This window comes from Ylistrum balloti, unplaced genomic scaffold (assembly GCF_031769215.1).
Source record: "Ylistrum balloti isolate Yb309-2 unplaced genomic scaffold, AGI_CSIRO_Ybal_v1 Utg370772, whole genome shotgun sequence".
Taxonomy (NCBI): domain Eukaryota; kingdom Metazoa; phylum Mollusca; class Bivalvia; order Pectinida; family Pectinidae; genus Ylistrum; species Ylistrum balloti.
The window spans coordinates 88,437-110,461 of NW_026782452.1; the positions used below are offsets into that span (position 1 = coordinate 88,437).

Here is a 22,025-nt window from a genome sequence, read left to right on the forward strand (position 1 = left end):
TTTAATGCCATCTATTTAAATTTGATTTTATTTCATTTTTTGTGCAAGAAATGGTATCAAATATGGGGTGTACCTTAATCATACATTCTGTTTTATAAATATCACAAATTAACAGAAATCATATGTCACAAAAACTTGTAAGACCAATTTTAAAAGGATGAAGCTTTCCACTACAGATTATTTTGATAAGTTTAGTTAAGGACTTTTGGAGAAAAAATGGCAAGGTTAGTTAACTCAAATTTATCCGCTACAATATAACAAAGAGATACAGTCAGTTTATTATCCCTCTGTATTTCCATACATTGGCCAGATGTGTTGGGAACTTCTGAAAAAGCAATAGGTCCTGAGTCGGGTTTTGAGTCAACAAAAGTAATACTTTGAGACATTTGATATGTACTTTTACTTTCACTTTCTTTTTGTGTCTCTCCGTTTCCGGTTTAAAATACGAAACTACGGCTCTATGGCTTTCAGACGCATTCATCGAGGAGACGTACATGGTCGTTTACGTTTAGGACGACAATGAATCCTTTGACGTGAGTAAGCTTATACTATTTGTCAGCTATATACATCATAGCAGGTAAAGGACTGTTTAGTCTTTTAAAAAATCACAATTGTTCGTATAATATAACTGTTTAATTACTTGCTCTCGTTGGTGTCCTACATCGATACTCAGATAAACTAAGGACGCTCAAAGGGATTCCTTTCATTTCTTATACAGTATTTATCCTGCATGCTCTGTCTGTTTTTACCTTACTGAGGTTTTGGACAATTGTTTAAAAAGTCCTGGGATTAACAGGGTAGGGAGTTGGTCTGTTCGTAATCTGTGTTGGTCATTTTATCTTCGGTATACATTTCCTTCCTCTGTTGTCAATTATAAAGTCATCTTCAGCTTTAAACCTTCATACTCTGAGCATGAGGTAAACTTTTGTAATAATCTTACAGAACAACAACGTGTTAACTAGCTTTACAAAGTGCCCAGTATTTGTTACACCAAATAATATTTCCTTGAAGAAGTTTTATTTATCCTGTTGTTAACAGTTCTTTTGATTTGGTTTTAATAATAGCAATATAAAGAATACTCAGGAGCTAAACAAGAAAGAGTTAGAACTTGGACTAATTGGAAAGAAATCGTGGCATGACAAGTATAAAGACAGTGCTTGGGTGTTCTTGGGAGGACTTCCTTATGAACTTACAGAGGGTGATGTAATCTGTGTGTTTTCACAGTAAGTACGGCCATTGTCGTTATCAGATTCACAGTAAGTACGGCCATTGTCATTATCAGATTCACAGTAAGTACGGCCATTGTCGTTATCAGATTCACAGTAAGTACGGCCATTGTCGTTATCAGATTCACAGTAAGTACGGCCATTGTCATTATCAGATTCACAGTAAGTACGGCCATTGTCGTTATCAGATTCACAGTAAGTACGGCCATTGTCGTTATCAGATTCACAGTAAGTACGGCCATTGTCGTTATCAGATTCACAGTAAGTACGGCCATTGTCATTATCAGATTCACAGTAAGTACGGCCATTGTCGTTATCAGATTCACAGTAAGTACGGCCATTGTCGTTATCAGATTCACAGTAAGTACGGCCATTGTCGTTATCAGATTCACAGTAAGTACGGCCATTGTCGTTATCAGATTCACAGTAAGTACGGCCATTGTCGTTAGCAGATTCACAGTAAGTACGGCCATTGTCGTTAGCAGATTCACAGTAAGTATGGCCAGTGAAGTTGGCAGATTTTGTGTTTAAGCTATCCCTACAGCCTTTCAAAGCTGAAGCATAGAAATTTAAAAGGTATCCCATTTATTTTTAGTATTTCACCTCAAACCCCTGTATGATTCTTAATTTTTGTGGGGAATTCATTTTCATTGAGTTTTTGGGCACTGTGAACTCACTAATTTACATGTCTAGGAAATAATGAACAGCTACAAGATTTTAAAGTATTTTGTGAATTAAGTTTATTTTGTGAATTTTGTGATGCAAGATTTATCATTGAAATCAAGTGCCAACAAAAATACATATTTTTGGAAAATTAGGAAATCTTAGTCCAAAGAAAATGTGATTTTACAGTGAAGAGACGGGTCCAATCTAATCTGAAATTGGTTCAATTTAGAAAATGCCAAACATAAACTATGTATTGACAATAAAGATTTTCTCCATAAGAAAATAATGAAAATAAACCTTTCAAGCTGTGATCACGTTCTTGGAATGAGTGATTAATAAGCTGGTAGTGAAGTATTTCTGAGACACAGAGTAATATAAAGAACGATTATCTGATATCTGTTTTTGAATTCTAGATATGGTGAGGTAGTGAATGTGAATCTAGTGCGGGACAAACAGTCAGGAAAGTTTAAAGGCTTTGGATTCTTGTGTTATGAGGACCAACGGAGCACAGTGTTGGCAGTGGACAATCTCAACGGATTCAACGTTAGTTACACATTATATATAATAATAAAACTATTTGTTAAGCTGATGAAATATTCTTTTGGTTTCCTATTTACAGTGAATCTGTCACCTTTAGTATTTTATGATTTAGCACAGTTCAACCAGCAACAAATGACTAAATTTCCCACTTCAACCGCTTCAGATGATGTTTCTGGTGATCCTATCAAAACTTTTGTGAAAATGAAAATGGATACCTTTAAGTTAAAAGCATGGTTGTTCCAATTATTTTTTAACCTATAATCTTATTCACATGGCTCTGCATCTGTGGTCTGTCGTCAGTCTGTCCGTAAACAATTTTTGTTTTTGCTATTTCTTGAGAAGTACTGGATGGATTCTCAGATTGCATATATAGGTTCCCCTTGGTCCCTAATTGTGCTTGTTTGAGTTTGGGACTGAAACAAAGTAGCTTCCAGGCGGCCATTTTGGATTTGGCAAGTAAAGATTATTATTGATTTTCCTGCAAAGGAATGTTCGAATGTCTGATTATTAAGAGCGAAAACAGAGAAAAGAAGGGAAATGATCCAACTTTCAAAGAGCATATAAAGATCAAACAATGGTGGGGGCCAAGATCCCTCTGGGATCTCTTGGTTTTTCTCTTTTCACTGTATCTATGTACTTGTTAAGTTTGTGATTTCAGTTTTGCTTGACGAAAAAAGATTAAGTTAAGAAGTCTAACAGATGGTACTTGAATGTGCTTTGAGTACAAACAACATTTGAGTTTGCTTGAACACCAATATTTTGGTACATAGTGTCCTAGTTCACTTTAAATATTCCTTTTTGTTCATATTCCTATTAGCTAACAACTATTATTTATTCATAGATAATAGTGAAATCATGATAAAAAGAGTAAGCAGGCCAACTTAATGGATTTGCAGTGTAAATCAAGGACTGGCTTTTCTAAACTGTTATCCATTTCTCTACATTTTTACCAGTTACTAAACAGGACAATCCGTGTGGATCATGTGGAAGGTTACAGACAGCCCAAAGAACATGGAGATGAAGATGAAGTGACGCAAAAGCTGCGAGCAGAAGGCTGTGCCCCAAAAGTGGCAGATGATGATGAAGATGATGAAGAGGAAGATGACTTTGTTTTGCCAATAAAGAAGGAAAAGAAAGGTTAGGAAAAAGTGAACAGTGTCATTCATAATGAAAAGGATTCCCGTTCCCACATACCGTTACTTTTATAGAAATACAATGAAAATATCACAATTCCTACTCCCTCTGCATAAATCTCCACCCTCACTACCTCCCATAAGTATAATCCCTACATTTACATGTAGATGTAGAACTACATCTTGTAAACATATCTCTACCCCTTTCACAGATATGTTTCTACTTAATATCAATCTCGGTGATCCACCTTCACTCCCTCTCATGGGTTTACACCCAAACTAATAATTCCTCACAGATATGTCCCTGTCCTATCTCAATCTCAAATGTTCCCATCTCGCTCCTTCTCATCCACATTTCAGGGTATTTAAAGCTGTTTTGCTTCTTTCAGAGTCTGAAATAGCATGAAAAAAATTCAGATTATATAAAAACTGCTCATAAAATGATGAATTTTCAGTTTTTTTCAACCACATCAAAAATAGCAAGAATGGAAGTAAAGGGAGATGTCAAATTGTTTTAATGAACTTAAAGTTTTTGAGTCTCTGGTACATACCATCGGGTACATACCAGTTTAATGATTTGTGAATTATTCAGAGAAGTAACAGGAATATGCCTAATTTTTAACTGTCTTAAATTTAAAAGTTAACGAAAAGATGTAAAATAAGATCATTTGAATAATATTGTTTAACACTTATTACATTTCCTAGAAAAACACAAGAAATCAAAGAAGAAGAAAGAAAAGAAGAAAAAAAAGAAGAAAGAGAAAAACTTCGAATCAGACTCCAGCAACAGTGATGAAAATTCTACAGATGATGACAAGACACATGTGCAAATTAAGGCAGAAAAAGTTGATCGTGCTTATGACAAGGCTCTCACTTACAGTGGACAGAGTCACAGCAAAAGACATGAAGCTCCATTTAGTGGTAGTAGAACTAACAAAGATACAGTTGATGGCAGATCAAATAACAGGCAGAGACTTGAGGAAAGGGGGCCTAAGGACAGAGAGAGAAAATACAACAATGAAAGAGAAAGGGGTCGAAGGGAGAAAGAGACCGATATTGATTTTGGAAGGCAGCAGGTGAACAAAGATGATCAGTTTATAAATGGAAGAGAGAGAAAGACTGGAGAAAGGACAAATGATGGAGTAAGGGGAAAAGGCAGGGATGAATGGATGAGGGAACAGGGTAGGGACGGGTATGGAGAGAGAGAGTGGGATAGGGACAGAGAAAGATATGGTGAGCGAGAAAGGAGAAGACAAGATGTACGGAAAAGGGATAGAAGTGATGACCGCTTGGCAGATGAAAACAGGAAACGATTTCACGATGAACGAACAAGATCAAATGACAGGTATCGAGACAATGAGAGTGATTACAGAAGACACAGGTAAGAATGTGTATAATTTTGTGTAAGCCAGGATATCAATATTTCTTATAATTGTGAATCATGAGTCGAAAATATAGGTAAATTTTGCCGAAGCACAGGGTACTGATATTAGCTGGGCCTGCGAAGATGAAGTAGTACCAAGTTTGTTAAAACGAATGATCTTGACCCACTTTTAAAGTTACAGGGGTACTGATATTTGGCCTGTAGCATGCCGGATGCAAGGGCTACCTTGTTAGTTTAATGAATGAATTTGACCTTTCATAGGCCATGTGTGAGTAGCTTTTGTAAAACAATTGGTTGTGGGTCGTGGGTCATGGTATTTGTGTCAGCATGCTTGAGGAATAGACTGAAAAGTCATAAGATACAATGTAATGGGTTTTTGATCAACAAAAATAATACTCCTCTTCAAAATATGGGTTACCAGTATTATGAATAGATTTGATATCTATTTACTTTAATTTCCATCTTCTATAAATTTATATCTGTTCCCAGTTTAAATTACAAAACTATTGAATGATTTTCTTTCTCAGAAAATTGGAATGTTTGCATTGTGGGACTAATGACTCGCCATTCCTCGATAAACAATGAAGAGATCTTTATACAATGTCATATACCAGCACTCCATTTTCAGAAAGCGATCCAACTAATTGCTTGCATAAAACATAAAACGTGGGATAATGAAAATTAGAGTATACATTGATCATACTAAATGGATGTGTAGTGTACCAAATTCAGGCCCCTTTGTTAAGTATTCATAGCATAACTTTGCTTTCATTTAAGCAATGATCATAAAACTTGGTGCATACATTGGTCATATGAAGACAATGTGCAATTTACCAATATTAGGGCCCTGCATACCTTGATTATTGAGTTATTTCCCTTTGTTAAAATTTTCTGTCTTGGACTTAACTTTACGTGCATTTAAACTAGGAAATAGTTAAAAAGTTTGTGTCATGAGCATAATTTGCGTCCAAACTAGGATAATGAAACTTGATGTATACAGTAATCATACTGAGAGAATGCAACACCTTGATCACAGAATTATTGCCCAATGTGGACAGTCCAATTAAGTCGTTTTCAAGGATCATTCAACAGTGTCACAGACAGTCATTTTCTTTTGTTGTTTAATTTACCATTGAAATCTTATGTGCCATGATGTACATCTGTGCTTTCCTTAATTGTATGTACCATAATTTTATATGACAGGGCAGCAAGCCAGGCATTTTAACTTAATCCTTAATGTGTATGGGGCAAGTTTTGTGTGGCAAGTTGTGTGTGGTAAATCAAGTGTGGTAAGTTTTGTGGGATAAATCATGCGTGGAAAGTCATGTGAGACAAGTCATGCATGGTAAGTTGTGTGTGGTAAGTCATGCATGGTAAGTTGTGTGTGCTTAGTTGTGGGTGTTAAGTAATGCATGGTAAGTTGTGTGTGGTAAGTCATGCATGGTAAGTCGTGTGTGGTAAGTCATGCATGGTAAGTTGTGTGTGGTAAGTCATGCATGGTTAGTTGTGTGTGGTAAGGCATGCATGGTAAGTTGTGTGTGGTAGGGCATGCATGGTAAGTTGTGTGTGGTAAGTCATGCATGGTAAGTTGTGTGTACTTAGTTGTGGGTGTTAAGTCATGCATGGTAAGTCGTGTGTGTTAAGTCATGCATGGTAAGTCGTGTGTGTTAAGTCATGCATGGTAAGTCGTGTGTGGTAAGTCATGCATGGTAAGTCGTGTGTGGTAAGGCATGCATGGTAAGTTGTGTGTGGTAAGTCATGCATGGTAAGTTGTGTGTGGTAAGTCATGCATGGTTAGTTGTGTGTGGTAAGTCATGCATGGTAAGTTGTGTGTGGTATGTTGTGTTTTTGAAATTTTGTGTATCACAGGACATGGCAGGTTTGATAAATTGTGTTTGTGGTTAGTTTCAAATGTATTGAAAGCTATGTATTAGATTCTTCAAGGTATTTTTAAATGAAAAATGTATATGTAATAATATTGTTTTGTAATATGCACTTACAGAAATAGAGCAAATGAAAATGTATGGTTGAAATATTAAGTTGTTTTTTCTCTGAAATTAAATGGTGATTATTGAGTTGAAGCCCCAGAGATCACCAGTAGGGAGAATCTGTGTCATACTACTGGTCAGGTTCAGAAGTTAGAGAGTAATTATTTTTCTCTTCATGTCTCAGGACTCAGTATGTAAAACTTTATTTAAAGGGTTTGAATTTAGATACAGATTAATTTACATTTTGATTTGTGAATATTGTAGATAGGGGTTGTAAATGATTATAGCGTTGGCACCCTTATTGCTTTTGATGGCATACAAAGGACCTCCTGAATGTTGTTAAGTGAGGTACCTATCGGTTACTACCAGGACAATAACCCAACAAACATTATAGATATGAATTTTCCACGATGAAGTTTGAATTTTCAGTAGAATGTGATGTTTCACGAGCTCCAAGCCTGGTGCAAGTGACAAGATACGCAATTAAATTCTCATTATAGACCACATAATTTGATATCTATAATTCATGTAGAACTAAATGTGTCGGACTGATACAAATTTTTAATGGCGTCGGAGAAGGCTCTCTAATATTGGTCTTACTGTTTTTGTGAAAAAATTGATTAAAATTCATATATTTAAACAACCACTTGAAAAAATTTCTGATAACCAAATCAGAACTTGACCAGTATACTAACAACCTGAACTAAATTGTATTTCTTTGTCTGTATCTGTTAAAGTGGTAATTAGCAGAAACAAAATAATGATGACAAGACAATGGTAACACTGGTCTTGACCAGGAAATGGTTGGGATATAAAAAAAGATTCAAACAACCACTACATTTTTAACAGTTTTATTGTGGCATTAACCAAGTTTTCGTTGAAACCTGTTTTTCACACTTCATCTGAGACCCTTGATAATAAAATAACTTGTCCAACATAAAGACTGAGGTAAATTGAACACCATGTAAAATATTAGAACACTATTAGATACAGATAAACAACGTGTACCAGTAGTTGAAAAATGATCAAACTCATGAAAATTTGATAGAGTAGATAATCAATAGTTTCCATTAATATATAAATTCCACAAATATGACAGAATATCAATATTTTTATGAGTGATAAATACACATGAATATTGTCACATTAGTGAAATATTTAATGGGTCCCATAAAGTTTTCTTTTTATTTAAAAAAAAGAAGAAAAAAACATTTTCTTCATTTTTTTGCACTTTCAAAGGACAAACAAATGAAAAAAATCTAAAATCAATCTTAAGATAAAGCTGTTTTAAGAAAAGTTCTGGAAATATAAGTATGTTACTATAACATCAAAAAGTTTAATGTTATGCTTAACAAGACAACAACATTTTAAATAGCCCGTTTTATGTGGTACTCTGATCATCTGAGGTTAGATTTGATGTAAGAAACACTTTGAAATATGTTTTTATATGCAAAAATAAAGAAAACCAGAAATATTTACAGGAATTATTTCATGGAAAACTTATTCCACCTACCGTTCATTCAGGAAAATTGACTAATTTCAATGCAGTGACTAAAAAGCACTGCTCTGGTTGGTCGAAAGTACAAAAAGCTGTATCATCATTAGTGGTAATATTTAAAAGGGATGATAAAATATTTCTTATATCATCACCGCACAGATGGTCATAGGTTTTTATCAAATGAATGTATTCCTATATTTCACTAGTAAAAATGTACTATTAAAACATATTTTCAGTTTATACAGTGAATTATCTCCACAAAACATCATTAAGTGTCTATATAGCTATTTGGTCAGATAAAACAGGGTGGCAGAAAATGTGGTCACATTAGACAGGGTTGTGTTAAATGTGGTCACATTAGACAGTTTGGTGGAAAATTTTGTAAACTTTGACAGGTTGGCTTTACACAAAAACTTGTTTCTCATGAATAGTATGTTACTTGTAAGTTTAATACTAAGAGATGACAAGAGAATTAACATTACTACAAACTGTTTTCTTTAACACTAAATGGAGATTCTCGCAAAGGAACTAAGACTCATTCAACATGGACAGGTTCATTGCTCCCAGTACAGATATATGAAAACACATTACAACAAGTCATTATACAGAAACTTCACATTTTGACCTCTTAATAAAGACTTGCTCTATCTGGTAAATGATATCACTGTGTGCATGTTCACTTAGTAATTTAGTTGTTGGTTGTGTTTGTACCAGCCTCAGTTATAGAGACCACCAAACAAAATACCTGAGCTTACGATGACAGACAATTTTTACAATTACAAATGGTTATACAATATACTCAAGAAAAAGTTTTATAATACATATTTCCTAATGTAAAAAAATTATTTTTCTTCAGTGTTTAACTTGAGTTATAATTCATAACAAGAGGCCCATATGGCCTGTAGCAATCATCTGGATCTTAAAGCCCAGCAATAGTATACCTATATACCTATAGGTTGGGTATTTCAAATATTTCCAAATTAAAGCTCAGTCACTTAATCTCTTTGATGGGACAAGACTAATGTGTTAATTCATATATCATGACTGTCTTTCTTTCTCTATGCTAGGAGAGAGTTTAATTGTGATTATTGAGTTGGTATCTCAGCTATGTCAAAAATTTTACCCAGAAGTAATGTCCTTACAGGTGTTCAACACCCAAGGGTCAATTCATAGGTAATCAATGAGTTTATCTTTCGATGCCAAGCATGCTATATATATATATATATATATATATATATACAGTTATGGGGTGGGGATTTCAACTGTTTCAAAGATGGGATTTATACAAAATTGATTCCCCTCTACCTAAACATGCTTCTGACCAAATTTGGACAAAGTCAAATCATTGCTACAGGAGGAGCACTAATTTATATGAAATCAAGTTTTCTTAACCCAAACACCCTTCACACCACGTGGACAAAAAATTTGGTCAAAATCCAATCATTCCTACAAAAGGAGTATGGTTTTAAATAATTTGGTCTATTTACCTTTTCGGGCCCTGCCCTCAGGCCCCGGGGAACGGACCATACAATTTATACAAAATATGTTCCCCTTCCGCCAAAGATGCTTTTCACCAAATTTGGTCAAATTCTGCTCAGTGATTTGTAACTAGTAGTGATTTAGAGGAAAAGATGATGGATGGATGGATGGACAACGGACATTGCAGTATCCCAATAGCTCACTTGACCCTTTGTGCCAGGTAAGCTAATTACACAATGTCCTCTCTAGTATGGGTATTTTATACGTGTGAATATTTCTGGGGATTTTATTTCGCTATGTTCATGATTATTACAGATAGCACCGAATTTAGTACCCAGCAAACATTTAACAGTGAATCAAAATCTCATAAAATGCCTGTAGACATGGATACAGATGTGGGACATAGGAAAAAATTTAATTCATAAATCAGCACAACAACAAACCATTAGTCCTGCAAAGTAAAACCGCCATACAGTACTTAAAGCTTCCAGTCACTTCTCACGACACTGCTATTTAAAGTAAAGAGAACTGACCTGGTATAATGGACTGTGCCTTTATACATAATTGTGTATCACCATTTCTATCCTTCAATAAACATAACTTTAATACAATATTTTCACTGTCATCGCTGAAATCTTGATTTATTTCTGAATGGCTTTCATACTTAACCAACAAAAATATGTATTGCTCAACAAACATTTTCTGTTACAAAATCTCGCTTCATCTGAAAATGAATAAACATAATTTAGTGGAATCAAATTTTAACGCATTTTCACTTTCTTACAAATAAGCTGAATGACAAAATTACCAATACACAATAATGACTACATAAGCAACAAAACTTAAATTATGGAGTCATATTTTAACAAAATACTCTCAGTGCTAAAATATGAACATCCCTGAAATATGTACATCTACAATATATGAAATTCAATATACATTTATATCAAACAGACTTGTTCGATTCATGAACAACCATTTCTATCACAAAATACAGGCTCCATTCTCTCAGAACCATTATTATAACATAAATTTATACTCTATGATACAACATATTTTTGTCAGGAATATGCCTTCATAGCAAAGTTTTTATCAATCCTCAGTGGCAGGGTACTGGACAGTGCTGATATTTCCCAGTAAAGACTCCGAGATAGAAATAATTTATACAACATGGCCACTGCGAAACACTGGCATAGCACAACACTCATTGTTATCATCTGTAAGTAAAACATATGAGACCATATGAAAGAACCATTCAGCAGAAAGTTTTTAAATCTTATAAATAACGGTGAAAAACACATAAAAATAATTGTACCATAACTTTCATCACGTGGTGTCAAAACAGGAATATCTATTTATAGACATGATATATATTTGCCATTGAAAAACAGAAACTTAAATTATGTTACAGAAATCTTGGAACTGGCAAAAAAATCAAATAATCACACAGACTAGAACAGTTATAATCAATAAGTCTAGTTTAGGGATTCAGGAACAACACCAACAGAAAATAGCCAGATTGAAATATTCCATCTAACATGGCAACCATCTTTAGCGGAGATATTCAGATACCAGATAATATGCCCTTAATCATGTCTTTGACGGTATTCATCCCTTTGTTATGTTTTTAGAAACTAACCTCTTTGTTAAACCTACATTTCTATCTACATTTAAGAGTTCATCATTATACGAAGTTTCACCAATTTTGTTCAGAGTGAACCATCACATGGATTTTCATTAATTTTGTGCGGAGCAAACAAATATGTGGAATTTCCGAATTTTTTTGTACTTACATATTGCATAAAGGCTTTTTAATCTCTAATACAGTGTGCTAGACTTTATCATGGAGTATTTACTTTTTCAAGCCATTTCCTCAAATTGTTGCAAAAGACTCATTTTTTATCTGAACAAGATACATATATATCCATGATGTGAATTGAATTCAAGGTCAGAGATCACACAAAATGGACACAACTCTCTTTACTCATATGGAGCAGTTACCACAAAGGAAACAGTATAACTATTCCGTAAATATTTTTCTCCAGCTGTTCTGGTTGAAGAGTGTTTACTACAGGAAGAATTTACACACAAGGTGAAAGCAAATTTTCAAGAGAAAGATCATATGAATCTTCAAGTGAAATTTTCAAGTTCTGGTACAAAATTTACTTTGACATGATCTCAGTAGTTCTGTGACTCACCTTGTATCTGAGGTATTCATACAACAACCAGGAAAGGACAACAATGACTGGATAACAGAGGAACCACAGCATACAACACTGCAAGGAGATCAAATATCATTACTGAAGAACACTGCATGAAGATCAACGATTATAAACGGTAAATGAAATGGTAAACCACAGCACACAACAAAGATTGTTTTTGCATTTATTTGTTTAAGTTTTCGCTACTATTTTTTTCTTATTGAGAACGAAGCCCCTATACAACTAACAAGGAAAAGATTCCTGATCTTGTCAAATTCTGAACAAAAATTTTAACTAGTGGTAAATTCAAAACTGTGTTTGATCGTAACATTAATGATCTGTAATGATTGATAGATCATTTTGCCCCATTATGTCTGAGACTTTTAAAACAGTAAATCATATAAAGCTAGTCCACTGTACCTTTGTGAAAGACTTATAAAATTCCCTTCTAAGAGCACTTCTCTCTGAGGATACAGTGCTTTGTAGGTTCCAGGCAAACATTGCGGCCAACAGGATACGAAGAAAAACAAGAGCAAGGCCACCATAGCTCCTCTGTGCATGATACATCCGATGTTCTCTGTCAGCATACTGTTCCCACAGGAACAGGGCAGCCTAGGATTGGAAAATGTGACCAACAATAAAAAAACTGTAGAAGTGAGTAGATTTCCTGTTTGATTCCTACAAACTTTGCTTTATTATGTTATAACAACATATTTACCAGGAAAGAGATACAAAATAAGACTTTTGATGACCTTGACCATTGGTCAGTAAGACCATGGATCAATTGACTTGTATCATTTACAACACAATAACTGGTAACAAAATGTTAATAAGTTAATAGACAAAAGCATTTGTTGACTTTGAACCTTTAGCCCTTTAGCAAATAACACTCAGATTGTCATAAAACGTACCTATTATATGTATATAATGTATCATAATTCAAATATCAACAAGTTGATACAAAGTCCTTCACTTCACAAAGTATGTGAAGTTTAATAAAAAAACCACAAGAGAGAATGCTAATAGAGAATTTCTTAAAAAAGTAAAGATGACATTGACCTTGACCCTAAAATGTGAACTTATCTGCGACATAATGGTCTTTTATAAGTATTTTCAAGATTCATCAAATGGCACTGCTAGAGTGCTGACAAAAGGAATATCTGGAAATAGTAACAGTAACCTTGACCTTGATCCTAAAACTCTCGAATTCCTTACTGATTAAGACATTAATTTTTCTTTATAAATCTATTAAGTTTAATAATAATCCCTCTAGGAATGAAGTAACTAGAGTGGTGATAAGGATAAGGCTTACATACTAGAACATCTCTAGGTATCCTTTTTGTAACATACACCTCCTAATGCCTAACAGATTTCTTGGTGACTTAGATGACCTTTATGAACTCTACAACTCCTGTAGTCAAGTGGTGACCAGCATGTAAAGCTCCCTCTGACAGCCTTACCTGTTTCACAATAAACTTACTTGTATGACCCCCATGACCCCTATAACCCTGGCAGCAGGTTTTCGTGTAATCATCTGTAAGTGTGAGAACCGGTAGGAAGTGCCCAGGGTCCAGCCTAGACTTAAGCTCAGCAACATATACAGCATAGCAAACTGGGAGAGCACATCCACAACTGTAACACATCAACATTAAGTCAACAACTGTAAACTGACAACATGATATCAACAACATTGTACAAAATGGCAAACAGAGATGACTTCTATGTTCATAAATGTTCATAACTTCTGGTAATGGATGGATATTTTAGATTACAATTTTGAGAATTGTATAGCCTAACTTGACCTTGTGAACAGTTACTGATTTAATTGCCAGATTTTGAACTGTAACAAAATATTTATTTGGTATGGACTAGAAAGAAGATATTTACATTCTGCGACGAGTTCCAAGAAAGGAGAACCACTGCCATCTTTAGAGTACCTGAAAGGATAGAATAGGGTAACATTACAACCGTCTTCTCTACCATACACAATATAAGGCATTGTAATTCAAACAACCCATGAATGGGACTGATGATAACAAAAGACTTTAACTCTTTGTATAGGAGAACACAAGTCTTGACTAATGAATCTGCCATACTGGCCCAGATGATGGATAGCTTTACCATGGTCTTAGGGTAAGGTGAGCTTATAATTGGTGGCTTGGAAAAAGACTTGGGTGACTGAACCTTTATCATCTTTATATACAGAAAATAAACCTGCAGATGAGTAACACCAAGATCTGAGCAAGCACTGACCACTGCAGATGAACCATCATGGTGAAGGCGCCGAAGGCTTGCAGTCCAGTAGACACTGTCAGCAAGATCAGGACAAGCTGCATCGGCCCGCCTTTCTTCAATGTCTCATGTAGGCGAGGAATAAATATACATCCAATCACAAAGTAAGCCAGAATCAGCAACTGGTAAAATCTCAAAAGGCCTGCATACAATGATAAAACTTAATTACATCTATGTTTATCTTTAGGCTACATTTATCAAATCTGAATAAAATTCATCTTAAAATTCAAGAGTGTTAAAATATTCAAATGTTTTTAAAAATCCAAGATTTCAGTCAATTTTCTTTTCCTGAAATACAAATAAACTGTAATGTAATTGTATCTACAAAACTTAAGAAATTTTGATAGGAATCACTGATTTATGTGTAAAATCAGGTTTGCACCCCTTTACTAAGTGGTAGTAAGAAAAAATTTAAGTTTGAATGTTAGTAAAATATATACTGTGTCAGAAAGACGCTTCAAAGTACTTTTTCTAGGCAAACCAACAATAACTTTGGTAAAATTGTACCTGTTTCATCATCACCAAAATGTTCAGTTGGATTGCCAAGAGCATCGGGATTAAACAGTTGTATTTTGTAGGCGATATAATTTGGAGATTCTCCAGGAAACATGGGTCTGTCATCATCACATGTGTAGGAATCCGCATAAAGAATGTTCCACAGGCGAGGCTGTTTGTAGTGGGATACAGTGATGCTGCCATTAGTTCCATTCAGTTCATCTGGAGTTAGAATTGTTAAGCTCTCTGATTTATAATAAGAAGTTATTGAAAAGTGATATGTTAATACAAGATGGACAGAACACCCAAAAAGCTGAAATCCAGGTAAAACTAAATACGGTAAAACAAAAAAGGACTTGCTTAGACATTTCTAAAACATTGGTAATTCTCTTCCAGTATTTTCATGCTGATACCACTGAATCCTCTTAAATAAAAATGAATTTCTCCTCCATGTATACTCACACACTGCCCTGGACTTTGACAACTTGTGTCGGCAATCGGATGTTGTCAGAAGAGCATCACGCCAGTCTTCATTTAGAAACAGGTAGAGCTTTGGTGGTGTGCTGCTGGTAGTGTTCAGGGTGTAATTCAACAAGGCGTCACCTACACATGTAACAAAAATCTTAATACAATATTATTGTATAATTAGGTGTCATCAATACCTCAAGAAAAAAAACCCAAAATAAGTCAATGATCTAGTCTAACAAAATATTGTCATCATTGTGTTGATACTTATATGCTCTTTCCTAACCAATACGTCATGGTATCTTTGTGAAACAGAAATCAGAAGTCGGCAACCAAACATAAAGAACTCTATTCTCATATAAATCAACAAGGTCTCCACTCTCCAGGCCAGGGAATACAGAGAAGTTCTTGACTAGGCCCAGTGGAGACTTCTATCTCATTAGCTTTTGTGTTTGTTCACTGAGCCATGAATTCCTCTCTTCTCAATGGTCAGTTTTTTGCAAAGAGAAAATCATTTTTGCAACAAAAGTATCTCTGTGATGTATTACAAAACAACTTACATAAGTTAAAATGTAAAATTACTCAGCTTCTTAATGCTATCCATTTAAAGATGATTTCTTCTATATTTTGGACCAGATGAGGCATACAATATAGGGCAGTATTTCAGTTGTAAATAGCTTAAACATACATTTAGTTTTATAAATATCAAAAGTTAGCATAAATCATTTGTCTCAAAAGTTAGCTTTAAGCAGAATCAATTTGGAAATTATTAATCTTTCTTCTATTTCTAAAATATAAGAATAGGACTTTTGGGGGAAAATGGTTTAGAAAGACAAGATGGCAAGGTAACTCAAAACTTCTTTGCTAAAGTGTTAAAAAGAGATGTAGGCAGTTTTTTGTATTCCTCTATATTATACATCCTCTGATTATACATCCCAGCTCAAGACACATGAGGGGATTAAACACATTTGCTTAGTCAGATTATATCAGTTGCTGTGTTTATTGTCCGGTGTACAGTCATATGAGATGGCATGTCTTGGCAGCAGCTGGTAGTTCTCTCACTGAATAATGAACTGCACATAAATGTTTTGCCATGTAAATCACCAAGTCAAACAGGGAACACCCTAACGACTAAACTCTCGAGGCTAAGTAAAAAGCAGTTATGAGCTGAATAAGCACAAATCTGAATATGTTTCGGTTTTGACAAAAATTCTGGATACTTGAAAGAAATACTCTCTCAACTGTGATTGTCTCCCTTCAGACATCACATCAAAGTAAGGAGACTGACACATGTCAACCGATGAGATAATCTAATTTACATTTTCAATTTAAACAAAAATCATCATACATACCATGAAAACAATACGTCGTGATGAACTGACCCCATTCTTTCTGAGAAGCAGCTGTTGATACAGAACCTAACACGGTTTTGGCATTAATTTTAAAAATAATATTGAAAATGGTCAGAAAGATGAAAATAATTGTTTGCTTCGTCATTATATAGCAATATGCCTTAGATAAAGTTCATTAATTTAAATATATCATCCATGGCCCCTAATATTAGAGGAGAACCTCTCACTCGTCAATCTCTGTCAACTCGTCTGCTTTGGATTCAACGTGTACTGATGTCGTAAAAAAGGTTTCTCGTCATGTAATGAGTTGTGATAAGAAAATATTTCAAAAGAAAGCTTATTCATTTGGAAGTACATTTTTAATATCTGATTCAATATTCTGTTCAAAATCAATCATCTCAGTTTTCATTTATCCCTCCTTTACCGCAACGGTAGCTACTTTTCGGTAATTTTCTACGTCTTGAAAATGTTTCAGCGAGGGGACGCTTGACCAACTTAAGCAGAAGCTCGAGTGTCAGCTGTAATGAAAAATAAACCGTTGCCGCATTGTTTTAGACGATGGAAGCGGTTTCAGTCAACACATTTTCAAGCTTGGATATTACTTTCCCCCTTTCTTTCTTGAAAGAGTCGTTGTTGGCTCATGAAAGTGAAAATGCGGACGTTATCCAATGGGTTGCTAAAGATTATGATACAAAAACAACTAGCATTGCAACCCAATCTAACACTACAAGCTATAAAGTTGGAGGAGGAGAAAAACAGAAAGTCATCCTGATATCTGTCAAGAGCGTCAAGTTCAATATCCTAGAAGGTAAAATCGTTTGTAATTTTCCAGAAATTACAAGATCAGTTGTCATTCAGGAAGGGGGTCCGAGCTCAGAACGGAAAACGTTACCAGTGGAAAGTACTTTTGTGCATGACAATGCTGTAAGTACACATGAATCAGTGGATGCCAGCTCCATCGACAGAATTGGGACCTCATCGAATTTTACAGACACACATATACCAGTCAAAAGGAAGAGAGGTAGGCCGCGTAAAGATTCAACTAATAAGGAAAACAAGGATGAGGTTCGGAAACAAAATTCTGTTTCCCCTAGTAGCACTGCTACATGTGGCCTTGTTTCAGATACAGGATGCCGTTATGGTCTTAGAGGAGTCAAACTCTCATCTGTCATTATGCGAGCAGAAAAGGGCATAGGTGATAATGTAGAAGAAAAAATTTATCAAACTTCATTTAAGACTGAAATAAAAACTGAAGTTGATCCAGAAAAAATGATATTGCCAGATTCTGTTTCTATAGCATCAAATGAAGAGGCTATCCCTAAATCAAACAACAATTCAGATGTTGTAAATGATGATCAAAGCATTGGCAAAATTGGTCATGACAGTTCAACCGATAATGAATGGACTCAGAAGAGAAAACCAGGAAGGCCTCGCAAAAAATTCAAGATGGAAATTCCACGCAAAGTAAGAAAAGTCATTGATCTTGGAGACAATATACCAATATATAAAAGAAGACAGAGAAATAATGTGCGAAGTGAATCTTGCAAATACTGTGCTAAAATGTTTTGTGATTATACTGGTGTAGATTGTCATGTGCGGCGTTGGCACATGAAGGAGGAGGATGTAGAAGAATATTTGGACCAACTCAAGGAACTAAAGATTGTGACATGTCGTATATGTAACACAAGTTGTGTAGATCGTATTCAACTACAAATTCATGAGAATAGGTATCACTTTCGAAATGAAACAGTAAAATGTAAAGTATGTAAAAAGATGTATAAAAACATTCAAAGCCTCCGTAATCACACACTTGCTGTACATGGGGTGAAAGGACAGCCACATCTTTGCCATCACTGTCCTGCTAAATTCAAGTGGGCAATGACCCTCAAACAGCACATTGAGGAAATACATGAAGGGAAAATGAACATAATTTGTAAAGTGTGTAACAAAAAATTTGCCCGGAAATCCCAACTAACCCGACATGAACGTATTCATGGATCAGATGAGTCAAAACGGCTTGTATGTCCAACCTGTGGAAAGGGGTTCTGGTATGAATGTAATTACCAGAGACACTTGAAAATAGTACATGGACCTGTGAAAGAAAACTTTCATTGCTCGTATTGTGGGAAAGGATTTAATCTGAAAAGTGCAATGGTTAGTCATGTGCAGAAAGTCCACCTCAATATATATCCATTTAGATGTCCTCAATGTAAGATAGGGTTGGGTCGACGGAAATTACTAGAGGAACACATGGCTCAAGCACATAACATGTCTGATATCAAAGTCCTAGATGTCAAAAGGGGAAGGTTTAAGTATGGCCGCAACTCTGAAGATTTGTTCTACTGCTCGCACTGTAGTCTTAGCTTCTGTTATAAAACGAAAATGGTGGAACACATGCATATTGATCATGGGACAGAGTTCCCATTCATGTGTGAACACTGTTGTCAGGGCTTTCTGGAGAAACACTTCCTCACCAACCATTTAAAAAAGGCCCATAATGATATGCAGGAGGAGGAAGCCATTGACGACTCACTGTCAGAGGGGACAATTAAAGGGGAGAGATCCACCCAAACACAGAGTATCAGGGAAAATGCAGATATGCAGGTATTTTGTGTAATATTTTGGCTTTTCCATGTTTACTGATTTTTAGCCCACCTTCTCTTGACGGTGGGCTATTCAAATTGCCCAGGTGACCAGGTAAAAAGATAAAAAAGAAAAACAGTGAAGTCGATCATGCATGAAGGTTTCTGATAATCTGTATTGAGATCTAGAACCAATAGCTACTTCACGGAGACCTCAAAATGTACATGGGTCTTCAAGGGGTGATAAATTCAGTAGATTTCTCCAGTAGTTGGAAATTAAACCTGGAAAATAACTTTAGAAATGCTTTAAAGTTTGATATTATATTGTGTAAATTTATCATAATTGTTTCGATACAACCTTTCCAGAATCATTCAAGCATGTAAGCAGTATGACAACATTTACCGTAACTTGCCTGATTTGAGTATCATTGATTTTATAGGTAAACAGTGGTGAGTACAAGGAGTGTGTTGAAGTTGCTGAGACGAAGACTGGAGACACTTTGGCTGAAGCAGCCTCAGTCCTGTTAGAGGTTGCTAGTGGTAACAACACTATCCACTATGTTCAGTTACAAGAGGATGGGGAAACTGCAGTGGTGTCACAAGAGTTGTCCAGTCTGCTGCTGGCTGCAGAACAATCACTTCAACTGTCCGAGGGCGGTGAAGTGGAACTGAGTACATCTGATGGCCAGACGTTAACTTATATACCACAGGGAGTTGGCATTGGTGTGGGAGATCTCCAAACAGTCAGTTCCAATATCGTCATTGACAATGTCCACATGGAGACAGAAGTTTGCTCAAACAATGTGGAAGTATCTTCTGAAAACATTGAATTTTCTTCCATTGTTATGGACACTCCTAACAGTGCTGAAATACCATCTGGTTCTGTGGAATAATGAACAAAAGACCTCTCCAGTTGATGGACAGATGAAATATCTGATATAGAACAAGGATTTGAAATTTTTAGATCATTCTGAAAAAATAGAAACAAAAACTTTGCTTGAATCCAGAGTTATTTTTTCAATGATATTGTTTAACCATTTTACATCACTGCAATCCCTGAATTGAACCAACAGAATTAAACATGATTTACATGCATTTCTCAGTGAATGCTTTCAGCACTTGGAAGTTAGAACAACTTAATGTATATATAATGTACCCAGGTGGCGAAACTCATCAAAAATCAGATCTGTTTAAACAAGCCATTCACTGTGAACTATCTACATGTAGGTCTACTAACGAATGCTTTGATTTTTATGACACATTTTAAAATTTTTACAAGGTCCTTTAACAAAAGTTTGATGTTTAGCTGAATATGAAGTTTGTTGTACACCAGGGAATATTTTTATGTGATGTTTATTTATTCAGTTAAAGCTGATTTTGAGATATGAGTAAATTTTTATCTTGTGTTTTAACACGGTTTTTTTTCTTTTTCTCTTGAAAACCATTTCATTTGTGTTGTTTTTGAAATTAAAGTGATCATCAAAAGTTCTACAGTATCTTGACTCTGGTCACAGATTTTTTAACAGATGAGGTCAGTAACAAAATCAGGAGTGGGGGAGGTATACTGGAGTCAAGTTATCTGTCCGTCTGTAGATATAACAATTTACCAGCTACTCCTCCTTAACTACATAATTGATTTCAACAATACTGGCTATAATCCAAATACATTGCAAATGTGTATTATCTATGTCAGGTTGGGTTATCTCCGATGTTCGAAGGTTAACTTTAGCTAAACAGTCCAACTCAGGAAATTTTTATACATATAGTTCCTCCATACTTTTTTGTTAACTTCTTTATATTTGCTCATGTTTTGTTTTTATGATAATATCCAACATCGAAAGCTTTCCATGGACTTGTCCATCATTGATTATTTGTACAAACATGCTCAGCTCCCACCCTCCCGCCCCCAAAATCAAGTGAGGGGAGGGTATAAGTTGGCCCCATGAGGACAGTTCTAGTCTTTAGTAGTCAAAAGTATGCCATTTTCTGAAATATTTGAGGGATACTGTATATGTGGACTCTATCCTCCATTTTGTCACAGAACATCCAGAAGCTAAAGGTCAGCAAATAATCAATACTGACATGATTTTTTATTGAAATTTTAGGGCAAATGTAACAATAGCAAAACTGAGTATTTTTATACAAGGACAATCCTAACAATAATAAGATGATGCTTACCAGTGATTACAACTTTCAGTGATCATTAATTACTGGCCATAATAGATAGCACTTTCATAGATGTTTTGCCTTTGAATGGCATGAAAATTACTATCGTTCAGAATTTGTTTTCTTCGCAATATATGAATCTCTGGACATCTATGTTACATGTTGGAATCATATTCATTGAGTTATATGGTTGTAACGTTGTTGATAATAACTATGTCTTTCCTTCATTAGTGTCAACTTTTGAAAACTTCTGTTCTTCTGTGTTATTTATTTAACAGGTTTTTCATCCATTATTACGGGTTTCCACCCTCTCGGCGGACAAGTTAATCATGTCCATATTTGGCACACACCTTGTTTGTATGGAAAGGACTCGTAACTTTTCCTGGTCGTAGGTTTAAGGTCACATGAATTGTTGAAAATAGAATAACAGGAACATAATTTGTTTTCAGTAGGCTGTAGCTGATCTGATTTATCATAACCATATTTGGTATGTAGTTTGCCTGTATGAAGTGGTTGCATCATGGGATGGGTTTTCAGGTCTAAGGGTCAAAGGTCATG

The 22,025-nt window shown here is 35.2% G+C and overlaps 3 protein-coding genes across 3 annotated transcripts; 2 read left to right on the plus strand and 1 right to left on the minus strand.

Annotated features, from left to right (window-relative positions):
- Window positions 1-491: 491 nt before the first annotated feature.
- Window positions 492-6,973, plus strand: LOC132558218 (RNA-binding motif protein, X-linked 2-like). Its single transcript, XM_060222761.1, has 5 exons — window positions 492-533; window positions 1,065-1,223; window positions 2,306-2,435; window positions 3,386-3,569; window positions 4,271-6,973. The coding sequence occupies exons 1-5, from the start codon at window positions 520-522 to the stop codon at window positions 4,948-4,950; spliced, it is 1,167 nt and encodes a 388-aa protein (XP_060078744.1). The 5' UTR covers window positions 492-519; the 3' UTR covers window positions 4,951-6,973.
- A 1,251-nt stretch (window positions 6,974-8,224) lies between these two features.
- On the minus strand, window positions 8,225-16,948 carry LOC132558220 (integral membrane protein GPR180-like). The gene is made up of 9 exons (XM_060222763.1): window positions 16,720-16,948; window positions 15,365-15,505; window positions 14,915-15,124; window positions 14,369-14,549; window positions 14,003-14,052; window positions 13,596-13,747; window positions 12,536-12,727; window positions 12,113-12,190; window positions 8,225-11,131 (listed from the first exon to the last, which is right to left on the minus strand). Exons 1-9 carry the CDS (start codon window positions 16,862-16,864, stop codon window positions 10,976-10,978), a joined length of 1,305 nt encoding a protein of 434 aa, XP_060078746.1. The 5' UTR covers window positions 16,865-16,948; the 3' UTR covers window positions 8,225-10,975.
- Window positions 16,949-17,277: 329 nt separating this feature from the next.
- On the plus strand, window positions 17,278-20,708 carry LOC132558227 (zinc finger protein 69-like). Its single transcript, XM_060222768.1, has 2 exons — window positions 17,278-19,323; window positions 19,742-20,708. Exons 1-2 carry the CDS (start codon window positions 17,278-17,280, stop codon window positions 20,192-20,194), a joined length of 2,499 nt encoding a protein of 832 aa, XP_060078751.1. The 3' UTR covers window positions 20,195-20,708.
- The last annotated feature ends 1,317 nt before the right edge of the window (window positions 20,709-22,025 follow it).

Bases quoted from the DNA above. Each gene is read 5' to 3' on its own strand.
- LOC132558218 (XM_060222761.1), top strand. The intron at 2,436-3,385 runs GTTAGTTACACA...CATTTTTACCAG, and splicing joins ACAATCTCAACGGATTCAAC to TTACTAAACAGGACAATCCG. The intron at 3,570-4,270 runs GTTAGGAAAAAG...TACATTTCCTAG, and splicing joins AATAAAGAAGGAAAAGAAAG to AAAAACACAAGAAATCAAAG.
- LOC132558220 (XM_060222763.1), bottom strand. From the start codon at position 16,864: ATGACGAAGCAAACAATTATTTTCATCTTTCTGACCATTTTCAATATT. The intron at 15,506-16,719 runs GTATGTATGATG...TTACATGTGTAG, and splicing joins CACGACGTATTGTTTTCATG to GTGACGCCTTGTTGAATTAC. The intron at 14,550-14,914 runs GTACAATTTTAC...CATTGTATGCAG, and splicing joins TTTTGGTGATGATGAAACAG to GCCTTTTGAGATTTTACCAG.
- LOC132558227 (XM_060222768.1), top strand. From the start codon at position 17,278: ATGGAAGCGGTTTCAGTCAACACATTTTCAAGCTTGGATATTACTTTC. The intron at 19,324-19,741 runs GTATTTTGTGTA...TTGATTTTATAG, and splicing joins GGGAAAATGCAGATATGCAG to GTAAACAGTGGTGAGTACAA.